Below are 15175 nucleotides of genomic sequence, written 5' to 3'. Positions count from 1 at the left end.
TAATCTTTATTTCTGATCAGACCATCAAGCTATTGGGGTTTACTCATTTTTATATCTTAAATACAAAACCGCCACCATGAGCAACATGTTGCAAAACGAAGAACTTCTCCAGAGGACATTAAACACAAATTGCAAATGGCAGTGTTGGGCAGAAAAAAAAGAGGAGAAGCCAACCCGTGTGCCTTTGTTGTTCTACTGTAATTCTGTTAATCGCCCCGAGGTAAAGATTAGCTGCTCTTGCCAATTTAATTCAGCCTCAAATGATGCTGCTACAAGGTCACTTCTTCTTTTCTTTATCTCTTTTTCCTTCTCTTTACTCCCCTCTCCTCACCTCCCCCTTCAATCCTGCCTGACTCTCTACCCCATTTCTCTTTTTGTGAGCAGCATTGAGTTGTCATGTAGTTCTAATAGGCAGCGCAGGGAATCATTAGTCCACCTCAGCTCCCTGACTGATGGGTATTTCACTCCAATCATCTGAGTTCTGTGCGTGTGTTTGCGTGTGCGTGGAGAGAGATCGGGAGTGTCCGCCCTCCCTTCCAGCACACACACATTTTCTGCCACAGACAACCCCGGTCCCCCCCCCCCCCCTGTCTCGCTTTGTGCTCCCGCTGCTATTGACGGAGTGTCAGAGCTGAGGAGAAATGTCTTAATCAACTTGGACACACTGGGCATTGATTTGACAAGCTGCTGTAATGACCTTCTTGTTTTCGTAAAGGATCACTGTTTATCTGTGCCTCAACTGATGCACGCGCATGCTTCATCGTCATGGAAACTATTATCACAGATGAATTGAGATGGGGATTGGACTTTAGATCTCTTCTCTTTTCTCCGTCTCTTTCACACAGAGGCACAAACTATGTGCTTCATTGACACGCTGCAGCAGATATTGACACATTTAAGTTAGCCAGCGAGTGTGTTTGTGCTGGATTGAGATGTTTAACGCTTCCAGACAAAATTGTCAGGGGTCAAAAGGGAGATTGTGTAATTGGTGTCAACATCTTTCATGTCAATGTCGTGGGAATCATTACAGACTGGGTGAATTGGCTGAGAAGGCTCAATACTCCCATGACAGACATTCCATTTACTTGCCTTCCAGCCCTTTTGGCAAATAATTTTAAATATTGTAGCTCATTGATTGGTTAAATGACCCATAATGACATCTAAAGCTGACTTTCTCGATTGGAAAATGAAGCAAAAAGTACGGTCATTTTCAAGCATAGAGAAAAATTGCTCAGATGGACTCTTGACAGATTTCTATAAATATTGATTTCAGAATGTTGTTATATTTAAAGCTGCTCCAGCGAATCTGCAAACAAGCTTGCATCTTTTGTGGGCATCGGAACGAGCCACCGTCACACGTCACGTGACGTGACCGGGACGCAGAACATCCATGTGTTAGGAGATCGTTTTGGGCCGTTGCTGTAAAAGAAAGTGAGGCGTGAACCGGAAAAGCTTCTGCCAATCGCAATTCAACAACGGATTATGAAAGAAAGGATAATGCCTGAAACGTGCGAATTCTTCCTGATGTAAGAGGTGAGTCTCCGCTTTGTTTTGGTAGTTTGGACATCGACATCATCCTAGCGCACAACGTTCTGTGACTCTTAAAAAAACAGTAAAAACACTGAAAAACGCTGGCAGCGAAGGGCTTTACCGATCAGGAAATGGCTGGCAGTGAATGAGTTAACAACCGATATTTTTTCCATCTTGTCTCCATTCGTTTGCCTGTTTCAGAGGGTGGGGTGGGGGGGGTTGGGGGGTTGATGTGTATTTGTTTAGTCATGTGACAGTGATGGTAATCATCTCAGAACCATAAATGTGTGCGTGGTGTGTATACATAATGACATAAATTCAGCTTTAATAATTTTCATTCTGTACAAAATCTGCTGATTTTAGAAGCATTAATGTCAGTACATCGGTACTGGCAGATATCGGTTATCGGCCATAACAGTGATCTTAGTATTGGATATCGGTATCGGCCAAAAAATGTCATATCGGTGCATCACTAATAATTACATAAATATATATGTAATGGACTGAAATGACTGTTTTCCACCAAAACATCCGAAGCATAAAACTATGCCCACATCATCTTTAACACCAGTTCAAAGCGTTCTAGAGAAGTTGTCAGAGTGGCCAATCCGTAACTTTACTCTTCAGCCGAAAGAACCAACGACAAGCTGGATAAAATCTGTTGCTGTTCCAACTGCTGCAACGGTTCCTTCCAGAATAAAAGCTGAACCATCACGACCCCGATTTGGGTCTTGCTAGATGCCAATAAACTGTCGTGACCCGGAAGTATCTCAAAGACTGGACTGGTCGGCGGCCGCGGCTGTTCTACAGGCTTCGGCTTCAGAAAGGTCCAAGCTGGACCTCTACACCTCCTTATCTAGACGGGGACTTCCGCCAAGGGTACGTAGACCGACAGAATGGCGTCTTATGTGTTTATGAATCTCTGAATTAAAGCTTAGCGCGAAGACATCATCTTCCCTCCCATCAAAACTAATCATTTCTCCAGATTTGCTGGTTCTGAACAACATTCCACGCTACACCATTTTCCGTCTCACTTCACCTTAGTTACACCATACATTTAGTGTTTAAAGTTAGTCTAGTTTTAATTTGTTTAGTAATAAATCTTTAAACTTTTAAAACTTGACTCACTCTTCTGTTGTCTCCGAGTTAATATGAAGTTTTTACATAATCCCTGCAATAAAAAGTTCCAATCCTCTGGTTAAAAGTACCCAAAGATCCATAAGATGGATTTCACATTCACTATGGAATCTCATGTCTTATGGTTCATTAAATAGATGTAAAATTAACCCTTTACATATATATATGTGTGTGTGTATATATATGTGTATATGTGTATATATATATATATATATATATATATATATATATATATATATATATATATATATATATATATATATATATATATATACAGTATATATGTATATATGTACAAAGATATATCTATATACATATACAGTATATATACATATATACATATATATATATATATATATATATATATATATATATATATATATATATATATATAAAGCTGTTAAGAGGCATGAACATAATGTTTTAAGATAACTTGTTTTCCAAATTTACTATAGCAGCTTTGAAGAAGGATTACATGAACAATCTTTTCCGTGTGATACTTACTGGTTCATGGATGCAAGTACAGTTTGCTCCTTAAAAAAACAGAAGTTTATTTGTAGGGATCTCAGGTTTTGGATGTTGTTCGCTTCTGCCAGGGCAATCAACAACAATCAGTCCCTTGAATAGCCGGCACAGCAGACGGTAAATATTATTGGCATTCTGACAGCCTCTTGCTGCGACGAAGTGTGTAAAATTGTTAATGAGGGACATGTTGGGCCTGCTGCATGCTGTCCAGAGAATGGAAAAGCTTACTCTTGTTGGCAATTATCTAAATAACCGGATGAGCCGAGTGAGCTCAGGTGATTTAAGTCCTTTGCTGAGAGGTGGAGAGCTTTGTTTTGGCAGGTTGGAAGTGTTGAAAGGTTGCAGGGGTCACATGATAAACACCATTCTTGTGCTATATTCATCTGTAAAACTCCTTATAAAATCCATGCAGAAACCCCTTCTGTGCAGTGTTTGCTCAAATTGCCAAATACATACACCACACTATGGGTTTTACCACTTCAGGGCCATTCGGCTTTGTGCATAATAGTAATCTCAATGATAATAGAATGGCTAAGATAAAGATTGTTGGTGTGTCAGCTTTAAGCGTGGCCTGGAAGAAGCCGCTTGTTTACAGAAATCCACTTCTAGCATATAACATATAGCCTGTTGTATGCCCTCTTCCCAAAAGCCTCAATGTGACACTTAGATAAGGCAACCGGCATGTCTCCTTCTGCATGGAGCAGGTAAGTCATTATTTTTAAAGGCATAGTATCTCCACGTTGCAGAAGGCGCTTTGATGGCAGAATAAAGTACATAATCGTAAATGTTTATGCCAGTATTTCTCACTATATGATTACATTTTTATGACGTGTGCTCTGATATGGCTTGTTTTTCCTGCCATCGCTAGAGAAATGAGACAGGCCCAGAGGTGGCATTTCTCCTCTGCTTTATGGGGAGGGAAGATGCCTGGAGGAGAGTCCTGCTCGCTTTCGTTCGGTAAACACACTGCCAAGCTAAATGGCTGATCAATCAATTTCAGTGGGATCGATCTGCATCAGTTCTGCTTGCATGCACACACCCGGAGCCACTTTATTGTAAATCAATCATTTTGAAAACATCTCACAGAGGGGCCTGTCCTCACTAACAAGCCATCAATTCCAGCTGCCTGTGTAGCATCCTTATCGGGCCACAAATCAGCAGCCACACAAACATCTGCTCCATTTCCATCGTTTTCCCCCTCTGCCTCACTCCATCTTTTTACCCCAGCTCTGTCCCCACCGCTTGTCGTGTTTTGATGGTGTGAGTGGCAAGACGTAGACAGGAGAGGCTGCGAATCTTCACCACACCACTTAAGATAACCCAAGGGTAATAGTGTTTGCACATTTGAGAGAGAAATGAGGACAAATGCCAGGGTGGGTCATACATTCTCCTGCGGAGCAGCTGTTTGACATTTGGAGTGTGAAATTGCACACTTCAGCTCAGGAGTGTGGAGGAGGAGGAGGGCAGGGCTCAGAGACATTTGAGATGTCCACTAATTTCTCACTATAATGTAGGAGTGGGTTACTGTCTGAGAAGTCATGCTAACGTTACAACTCAAAGGCTTCATGTTTTGCACACAAATGACAATTTTTAGCATAATGCATCAGAAGTTGTAAACATTTCTGTGACACATAAATGTTAAAAGTGACTTTGGTACTATCTGGTGACATGCTTATCACTCTGCAGGCTTTGCTGCAACATGTTACAGCTCACAGGAGGAAAAGAGGATTATTTTACCAGTGAATCTTCTGCCTCAGAATCGCTCTATGTTGGCCAAGTGGACATTAAGAAGCTGATGTGATGCACATTCACAGCACAGACATGACACCACAGTCAGATACATGGTAGGATGTCCTTTGCTCATCTGCTGCTCGCGTTTCCGTGGAGATATATGAGCCAGCGTGGACAGCATGTCATTCCCACCCATCACTGTGCATCCCTATTGACTGACAGCCTGACAGGTGAAAGTGATGGAGCAGCTAATAGCATGTCAGCAAACGTAAATCAAGGCTAAGGCACGATCCAATAGAATGCCGGTGGAGCCATTTGAACAACAAGGTCACTAAAACTGCTTATGCTGTATGTATATCTTCAAGAGTCTAGAAGTTGGAGGAGTTTGAATGTTTTTACTTTTGTTATGGTAATGCATTAAAGTTTCAGTGTTTAGTTTCCTGGCATAGCGCCATGACTTTTGCTAGTTAAAAAATACATTACGCCACCACAGCCACAAATACACCTCATCAACACGCACCAACACGGTATTGGAGCAGGCGAAGGGTGACTAAGGATCTTAGCACACCTCTGTTGTCGCTTGGCTTCCCGGTGCTGGAGGCTAGGAGGGGGATCTGGCCATCTGGCTGGGGTCTGGGGCCGCTTTGCTCGGCGTTGGGCGGTGGAGCCTGCTCATCAGCACCCCAGCAGAAATGGTCAAACTCTGGGAACCGGTGATGGTTGTCCCCTTTGTGCAGCAGTACCGGGACCAGAGTGAATAGGGTGTGTATGGCGAGCATGAGTGGGTGTCCGGCATGCATTTTTGTACGTCTTAGGTTGTATGTGTGTGTGTGAGCATGAGGGAGGGAGTGTATGACTGTGTTTGTGCGTGACTGTATATGTCAGGCGGGGCCTTGAGTCCTCCCCTCTCCTGGAACTTCTTTTGCTGCTTTACATCTTTGCCTCCCCTCCCACTGCCACACTAGGTGTGGAGTGTGGTGCCTTGGTCTGCCTGAGTGTTCGCGGCTCCCGGGTCAGGGGGTTTAAGATATTTGGCGTCTGCCTGATTAATCCCGGTGGCTGCCTGGTGGGATCTGAGCCCCTGGGCTCTGTTGGGTCCCCGGCGGGGCTGGTCACCCCTGGGTCCCGGATCGCTGGGTTCTGGGCTTGGCCAGTTTGGAGGTGGAAGGCTGCAGGCGGGCCTGTGGGCTTGCCGCTGATATCTCCGGGGACTCTGCCGGCTGCTGGTTGTGGCCCCCCGGAGCAATCCTCTGCACCTCTCGAGGGAGGCAGGGGCTTTTCTGGCCACAGTCTCCCTGGGGTCCCTGCATTCTGGGGCAGCTCCCGGATCTCTGAGAATTGGAGCTCCTTCCATCTCCTACACATCTTTGGGGGGCAGATCTGTGGCCCCTCACACTCTCTATTGGACGCTCCTATAGAGAAACCTTACATAAACAAGCGCGTGTACACACACAGGTGCTCACATGGTGCTCTCATAAGTATGGACTTGGGCACGTTCAACATGTCGGCTGTCGTTGGCACTAAATGCACAGTGATTTATTATCGTGATTGTTCCATAAAACAATGTTGATTTTATATTTCCTCATCAGGTTGACACAGTGGTAGTTTGTTCCGGTTGTATTGTTGTGTGTCCCTTTTCTTTTTTTTTTCTCCTGCTTCAGGTCTAGAAGCAGACTCTTGTTCATCATTCGTTGTTTATTTTTGTGGAACATTTGCTGCATAGTTCTAGAAGTTCTTAATTTTTATTTGTGGTTTTTAGCGGTCGAAGGTTACAATGCTAGCTTACTGCCTATGTGTATATACATGTACCTTTGTTTTTATTTTTGTTCAAATTATTCTCTTAAGTGTTTGTGCTGCTGTAACTGTTGAATTTCCTCAATGTTGGATCAATAAAGTCTATTCTATAAATGGGGAATGCTGTATGTTGCATTAGTTCTTATGTAAATAAATTCAGTTTTTCAAAATGTTGTTTATTTGTTCAATAAAGTACTTTTACATTTTTCCCATTTCATCAAAATAAGAGCTGCTCAGGGTCTCCGTTGATCAACTGATATTTTTGCTTTTATTTTATATTTCCTTGGCAATATAAATACAATTTCTCCAAAAATGTTTTTTTTTGTTTGTTTTTTTTACTACAGGACTACAACCACAAGAACTACAGTTGCAAATTTGTCTGGACCAATCAAAATCTTAGGTGCCAATGTGCTAACATAACTTTTACGAATGTGGTGTGATGTCATCGGAAGGCAAAGGACCCAGAGCTGGCTCATGTAAAACATGGCAACTAATACGGCGTCCCCAGAGACTTGTACCCGCCCTTTGTATTTCAGGTCTGATTTCTAATGGTTATATATTACAAAGCCACTGATATTTTCCAATGACTGGACATCATTCATTTTCAACAACATTTAGACAGATTTTTGTATAGATTAAAGGTAAGAAAAATACACATTGTCACTTTGAGTGAAAATGCACCCTAAATTTTCTACATGCAATTCTGTCCCTTTTTGTCATGCTGAATTTTTAATATGGAACTGTGTTCATTGTTCTGCTGGTTTAAGACCAATCAAAGGCCTAGCTGTTGGTTTTGAATCTGTTTGTATTTATTTGGATAACAGGTTCAAACAATCCTGATGAATCCTCAAAGAATTCAGCTTTACACTCACTAGTACACAAACACACCTAAACAAATTAGCAGTACAACACAATAAAGCTAGCCCCTTCTTGTGAGAGAAGTGTGATGAGCCACTGCTATGACCTAGCTTTGTTAGCGCTGTATGAGAAATCTGTTACTGATGTTGTGGTGAGACTCAATGGAGCTCTCAAGGTAGATGAGCAAATCAATCAATCAATCAATCAATCAATCAATCAATCAATCAATCAGTCAATCAATCATGAACCAATCAATAAATCAATCAATTTTAATTTGTTTTGTGACTTCCACTGCTTTTACCGAGCCTAGGCTGGATTATTGTAACTCCCTGTATGTTGGAGAGGCCCAGTATTCTATTGCAAGGCTGCAAAAATGTGGTGGCGAGGTTTTTACTGAGGACAAAGGAATGGGAGCATGTCACTTCTGTGCTGGCGGCCTTGCATTGGCTGCTGGTCTGTAACCGGGCTAAGTTTAAAATGTTATCCCATGTCTACAAGGCTCTGCATAGCGACGCTTTTCCTTTCATGACAACAGATACACTGTCTTGGGCGCTTGGCTTAGTGGGACAGGAATTGCTACATGTTCCCTGGACCATGCGTAAACCAAAAGGGGACATGGCGTTCTCCATGATGGCTCCAACACAGCTGCTGTTAGCTGTGAGACAAACTATATTTGCAATCTGTTAACAGTCAACAAAAAACTTACGTTTATACCCTGGCTTTTGGCACAGCTCTTCAGGAGGGTGATGGTCCATGATTGTCCACATAGTTTTTGTATTTATTTATTGTTTTATTGCTTTTACTGTTGTATTACAATCTGCTTTGTATTCGTTGCCGGTGCGAAAATGTGCTACGTAGGTACAATTGATTTGACTTGATTATTCTTACACAGTACAAGAAAGTGTTGATTACCACCTGAGAAACGTACTCTGCAGCAGACGTAGTGATGGGTGCTTTTTCCACGAGTGTTTTGGATGTTGCTTACATTTTGTGTTATTTTTTGTGTGTTTTTTATGTGCTACAATTTCAGAATATATTAAAACTCCTAGCTTGTATTAACAAAGATCTCTAAAGATTTGAAAATTGTCACTGCATTTTTCTGTTTGAATCGAGTACCTCTTTGAGTGAAGTAAAGTCCACTAACCTTGTTCTAGAACCTGGATTCCTGTGCCCTGAATGTGAACATCCATTGTGCTGAATCTCGTCCACCATTTGGCTTTCTGTGAAAAACGGCCGCCTGATGTTTCAATTTTTAACTCAAGTAAAAGTATTAGTTCAAGTTGGCTCTAGATACCTTTATTTTTGAACCAGCTTGGTCTCTTAAGCTAGATTTCTTCGATGAAGATGACCTCTGAACAAGGTGCTTGGAACTGTACAAGGATAAACCTAGGCCGGACAGGTTTCTGTTATTTCAGAGCTGGTGGTTCTTCTATCTTTTAATTTTGAAAGAAAGTAATCACAATTTTATTTGGCTGACTATAACTTCTATTGTCTTTGACAATGTTTAATCTCAAAACTTAATGCAACAGTTCCATGGAAGGGTTCAGCACAGGCTGAAGTGGGCCGGGCTTCTATTATTTAATTGTTTCTGTTGTAAAAGCAAGCCGTACAACTGACCCGGACCACGCCGTTCATGGAACTACTCCAGTTGTTGGTCCACTGGACTAGGGTGGAGAGGGTGGCTTCACGCAACACAGATCAGAGAACAGAAAAAGTCACTCCTGTGACAAGCATAAAAAAAATAACAAAAAATAAAACAGCAGAATGCTGTTTGTTTGTATCATTTTTAGTACACAAGCGTGAGAAGATGCCAGAAAGTAGTAGCAAAGTTTGGTTGGCTTTTCTCACTATTGTTGGCGATACAGGATGGTACACGTTAGGTTTAACCCCGCCTGCCTAGTAAGCATCAAACTGGCAATAGAAAATCTGCCTTGAAATCTCTGACTCTCACCAGTCCACACAGGCCCACAACAGATCACTCTGACCCAGACCATTTCACTCAATGGAACGGAAACACACGCCTACTTAAGTCTTTACCTGACCTGGTGGGGCAGTCTTGCTGCTGTGCTTAGTCTCACCACAGTATCTGGCTTGCAACACCTAACAGTTTTCTGCAGCCTGAATTTAACTGAAGTGAATCAGAGGTTAAGCCTCAAATACAACCCACACATATAAAAGATAATTACCACTTTAGCTAATGGTAGAATTGACAATAAACCTATGCAATCTGTAACTTTGCACACATGTAAGAACTGATGCTGTTTTCACGGCAGTCGTAACAAGTAGTGACTTGGATTTGATTGTTGGCTCACCTTGTTTTTTAAATTCTTCAAAGGTCCAATGATAATGTGAATTCACGTTTCAGAAATTATTCTTACTTGACATCATTTTTTGCACTGTGCTATACACAGATTAACTGCTCATGCATATGTTTAAAGCAATGTGATCATGTAAGAAAACATAATTACAAACAATTTAAACAAATGAATTAAATAGTAAATTACTCTTTTTCTGAAGTTGGATCTTATGTTTTCAGTAATCGTAGCAACAAGAAAAGTCCTACATGGCTAATACAAGCAGACACGTGCTTCAGCCTGCAACCTGCTGATACCGAAGAACCTTTATTTTTGCAAGAAAAAACAGTCTTTCAAAGTTTAGAACACAAATACATCCATTTTAATTTGAGAAAATACAAAAAGAAACCATGTACAATCTATGTACAAACTTTTTGTACAAGACAGTATATTTATCAGCAGAATATATTTGACAGTGTCAGGTAGATCAACTCAGCACCATCAAATAATCCATTTTTATCTAAAACATGTCCAAGCTAATTAGAATGTGATGTCAAACTCCTGTTTGCTTTAATGACAATATGCCAACAAAATCTATTTGCGATAACTAAGAATAAAATCCTGTTATCTTCTCGAACTGATTGGCAGCAAAAACACATATATTTCCTCAACAAAATAGCTGAATGCAATTTTTGATGTGATATTAAGACTAGAGACCCTCCTCTATTTCCCATAAGTGTTAATTATTACTAGTCCCAATTATTATAGCTAGCCTTTACAGGGAGCATGGGTACAACCATAATGCAGCATACTGTAACAGCATATGACTCGTATTCTTTGATTTTTGTTTCCCAGTGGAAAGAACAGATGCGGTGTTACAGGAGTGGGCCTCTATTTGCATCTTTCAGTCATCCATATCTCAATCCACCACAGGACTCCAATCGAGCTCACAACAGAAACGATATGGGGGTTAGCATCTATCTGCACCCCAGCAGATACCTCAGACATGTTGAATGCCACTTGTCGCCATAGTGGGACTTAGATCTGGGTCCTCCTCTTGACCTACTGCACTGCCTGGCACTTAACTAGCATGGAGGCATATTTGGCTTGGATGTTCTCCATGCCAGTACAAGACACTCTTCTCACAGTGGAAAACACTTGGACTCCTGAATGTATCCCTGAATGACTGAAGGATGCTAGTTCAACTTGAACGCTTCATGGCACTTAAAAAAAATATTTGAGGTGCACAAAATACCTAAAACCATTGGACAATTCAACAGGTGTGGGAATGAGAGAGGTCATTGTCTCAGCCCAAGTGACTGACCCAATGAGAGTTAAGGTAGAAAATGCAATTATAAAATATATTTTAAACAAATGATGTAATGTGTGTGTGCTGCCAGTTTGAAGCATTTCCTCTGATAGCGGACCAGTTCTGTCTGTGTGCTTTGCAGGTACTTTGTAAACAAATAAGAACCAGTTGTGACATTCTCTGACAAATAAGTCGACAAAATGGAATGTATAACAAAGTTGTAGGAAAACTAAAGAGGTTCTGTTATTTTTTTTAACAGTTGCTGAATTGGTGCTATCTTCTATATCTCAGATCTGACATTTTCCTGTTAAGTATTTATAATTTATTCTTACAAAAATCCAAGATCTTTTATTTTTAAGATCATTTTTTGTTTTTTCATCTAATCAGTTTGTCAATTCTGCCCATAATCATTGTCACAGTCAAATGATAAGTTTCTTATTCAGGACAGCAAGTGATTGCCATAAACAATCCAATTATAAAAAAATCATTTTACCCACATTTTAAAAGGGAAGCTATCTGCTACAGTGTGTGTGACAACGATGTAATCACAGTTCAAAGTTCACTTCAAGACAATGTGTATGAAGCTCTGTTATATTTGCAGCACAGCCTATAGACGGACATTAAAGCTCAGATCATTGTGAGAAGGAGATGTGGTCTGTAACGGGTACACAAACATATTTAGCACAATAACATTGTTTCCATATTCCAAAATGGTTTTCTATAATTAATTACTTTTCTTTTATTGTGTAGACAGTGACTCCAAATCATGATAATCTGTTTTTATTAATAATTATGTTTTTCTGTGAAAAAACACCAGCACACTGTGCCGTGGTGTACACATACTCCTGTTACTAGAGACCTAATTTAGGTCAGACACATCTAATGAAGGTCAGGTGGTTCTGGCCTGCACACAGTGGGAGCAACTTGATAACATTTAGGTCATTATCATTCATTTTTATCATTATCATTATTATAATTATGCTCTGTTCACCAGATAGATATGATATTCACCCAAAAATGCACCATTCCTCCACCGTTCCATAGAAACCTTCACAGCTGGTAGTTTACAATGTCCTGTGCAACTAATCAAGGCTTGACGCGAGGCCCAAGTTCCTACCTACTAGCGCTTTTAGCCGAGCTAGCAGGACGAGGATGGTGGTCCCACAACGCAAGCTAGTCTGAGCTTCATACGCTCTAGGGTGATGCAGCCGCAAAAGGGGAATAAAAAAATAATCGTTTGTTTTAATATATTTTGAAATAAATAGGGATTTATTTGAACACACACACACACACAAAAAAAAAAAGATTTGATATGTTGTTTTCTTCTAGACTAATTTCTTCATTAGAAAAATAAGTATAAATTGATTATGTTCATGGATATAAAATAATGTTTAAATATATAAATCCTACCACAGATTAGTTTGATGTTTATCAGTGCTAGATTTGGATCTAAGGGTGCCACAACATGTGCAAAAAGCACTCATGTTGCACACAAGCAAGCATAAAGAACAGCTTCAGTGTTTCTTAATCACAGTCTGTGGCTTTATTGCATTGCTGTCAACTATGTTTGAGCATTTCTTCATGATTGGAAACTGAACACGGTTTGAACTCCTAAGAGTTTCGAGGCGCATGACGTCTGGATTGGCAACAGAGAACATCCAAGCTCTCATCGGCCTCTGTGCCAACCCTGTGCCAGGCAGTTTCTCCGATCAGAGGAGGACCCATTCATGCCCACTTTACGCGATATGTGGCATTCCCTTTATCACAATCGGAACTTGGGGTTAAACACAAAACACTGAGAACTCTTTGTGAGCCTGGTTCTGCCACCAGAGACAATGGCGGCGTGTTCAGGGTGTTCATGTTAGACATGCTCAGTCATAGTTGGAGATTTTGGTTTCATTTGAATGCAACTGAGTTGTTAGCAGATCCAAATCCTTAGTACTCTAGATTAGTGTTTGTTTCTACCACAACTTTGTTTTTTAGTACTAAGACCCCGCATGCTGCTCCGTCCAAGCTGCACCAGCACATACAAACCAGGTTACAGTGATAAGTGCAACACAAGAGGCAAAAGTGACTGAGATGCACAAACTTACACACATTGCGTGTACATTTACTCTGACGGACTGGACAAGTTGTTTTTCATCTTCACCACATATTCAAGCCAATTAACCACACTTTGCAGTGTGTGTTGTAAAAAGGGCTCAGGCACATTTCATGCAGGGTTAGAATTGAGTCTTAGCCTTAGTGTGCGACATACCGGCAGAAGACGTGTAGCTTTTGTGGAAGCATGAACCTACATTGCACTATTCTCTGAATTATTACATGAAATCTCTGCAAGGTAACTTTGTTTCCTGGAATGCTCGTACTCAAACCGGTGTGGCGTGTTAAGTTAGAAAACCTTGAGCAGTGACATGATTAACAGCAACCAAAAACAACCAAGGATCCCTTCCTTGTTCCGATCCATCCCTCCGTAATTTCTCCAAAAAGACTTTATCGGGGGTAGATGTTTCCAGTTCTGCCAAAAGAAACCATTTTTCAGTTTTAGTGCAAATAGAACAGAAGCTGACAAGAGATACGGTGTTGATATTCCCAGCTGGATTTTGTGTGACACATCTGGGTGGATCTTTGGGAGATGATGTGGTCAGGTCATCGCTGCAACCCCGTGTTCCAATTAACCAGCTGCATTACCCGTGGAGTCTGGTCTCATGAAGAGGTGAACTATTGCAAAGAATAACAGGAAGTACTTTTCTTTCTTTTTTTTTCTCAACTCTTAAAACAATTCCAAAAAGTGCTAAGGGAAGGGGCTGTACAATCCTTTTTTGTTGTTTTGATTGTCATTATGTACATCTCTATGGACAGATTTATAAATTAAACAATGTCCAAAGCATGGAAGTAGCGTATACACACAGAAGGTCCCTTCCAGTTCAGGTTTCCAACCAACCCTTTGATTGGAAGAATGAGTGAAAAGAAAATGTGTCAGTCTTCATCATCCTTGTCGATATCATCGTCACTTCTCCACTGGTGACCTCTGCTCGTCTCTCTAGGCAGACAGCACAGGTGTCTGGTGAGTCAGCAAGAAAACTCTGTGTTCAGCATTCATCTTCAACTTCTCTGATTGGTGGAATCAGGCTGCTAGTGGATTTGTATTGGTTGACTTGGTTGGCCATGTGAGTGCTCATGGGCTTGATCTGAATGTTCCTTGGATAGGCATTTTCTGGTTCATCTGTAAACCATTTCTTTTCTAAAGAAAGCAGGGCAAGAAAGACAGAGAAAAACAATGAGTTAGCTTGAAAATCTTTGTGACATAGGGTTAATGACAACCATACTGCCTCAGTTTAAGTGAGTTTGTTGTGTGACATTTTTGAGATTCTTCTCAAACTGGGAGATCTGGGCTCTGGTGCAATGAAGTTAAAAACCAATTAAAAGTTGCCATGGTAGCACTGTACACTCCCAATTAAACTGTCTTTTTTTTAGAATTCCCAAACTGGGATAATTTTCCTCTTAAGAATAATGTTAAATAAAATATGTTTGATGTGTAATAGAATCAGATTTTTAGGTTTTAGTCATGCATCTCCGACACCAAAATCTACATAAAATAACAGAACTAGGGATGATCCCACCCGATTTTTAAATGACTGGAATCAGTTGGAATGATGTGATTTAATTTTATAAAACAACAAAGATTACCCCTTAAAATCATCCAGAATCAGAGGTTTTCAAATGGAATAACAATGTCTTAGTTATGATTTCAACAAGTTTCTATGCATCCATATGTGTTGTTTCCTGGACGAAAACAACACCATAGGGATATTTGGTCTTTATAGAAGCTGTATGGAGTCCAGACCACTTTTGAAGTGAAAAATGTTTTAGTCCACCACTAATACTCCTAGTTCACCGCGGCAACTCGGACAAAAACACGGAGCTAGCTGATAGTGAAAGATGCTGGGTTTTGCATCCGTGGTAGTTGTAGGTAGTTGTGAGCCTGCCATGTCTGCCC

The 15175-nt window shown here is 40.8% G+C and overlaps 1 protein-coding gene across 25 annotated transcripts in view; it reads right to left on the bottom strand.

Annotated features, from left to right (window-relative positions):
• Positions 1 to 14061: 14061 nt before the first annotated feature.
• kcnma1a (potassium large conductance calcium-activated channel, subfamily M, alpha member 1a) overlaps positions 14062 to 15175 on the bottom strand; it is a 209374-nt gene continuing 208260 nt past the window's right edge. For 16 of the 25 annotated variants that reach the window (XM_015944934.3, XM_054750364.2, XM_054750361.2 and 13 more), the window contains one exon: positions 14062 to 14419. In XM_015944934.3, coding sequence (XP_015800420.3) covers positions 14268 to 14419 — 152 coding nt within the window. In that variant the 3' untranslated portion in view covers positions 14062 to 14267. The remainder of the gene's footprint in view (positions 14420 to 15175) is intronic. The other 9 variants (XM_054750367.2, XM_054750368.2, XM_054750369.2 and 6 more) reach the window with 1 other exon arrangement.

The sequence above is a fragment of the Nothobranchius furzeri genome, chromosome 12, assembly GCF_043380555.1.
Source record: "Nothobranchius furzeri strain GRZ-AD chromosome 12, NfurGRZ-RIMD1, whole genome shotgun sequence".
NCBI classification, from domain to species: Eukaryota; Metazoa; Chordata; class Actinopteri; order Cyprinodontiformes; family Nothobranchiidae; genus Nothobranchius; species Nothobranchius furzeri.
The sequence above is the reverse complement of the archived record's forward strand: the minus strand, read 5'-3'. Positions and strand labels throughout refer to the sequence as shown.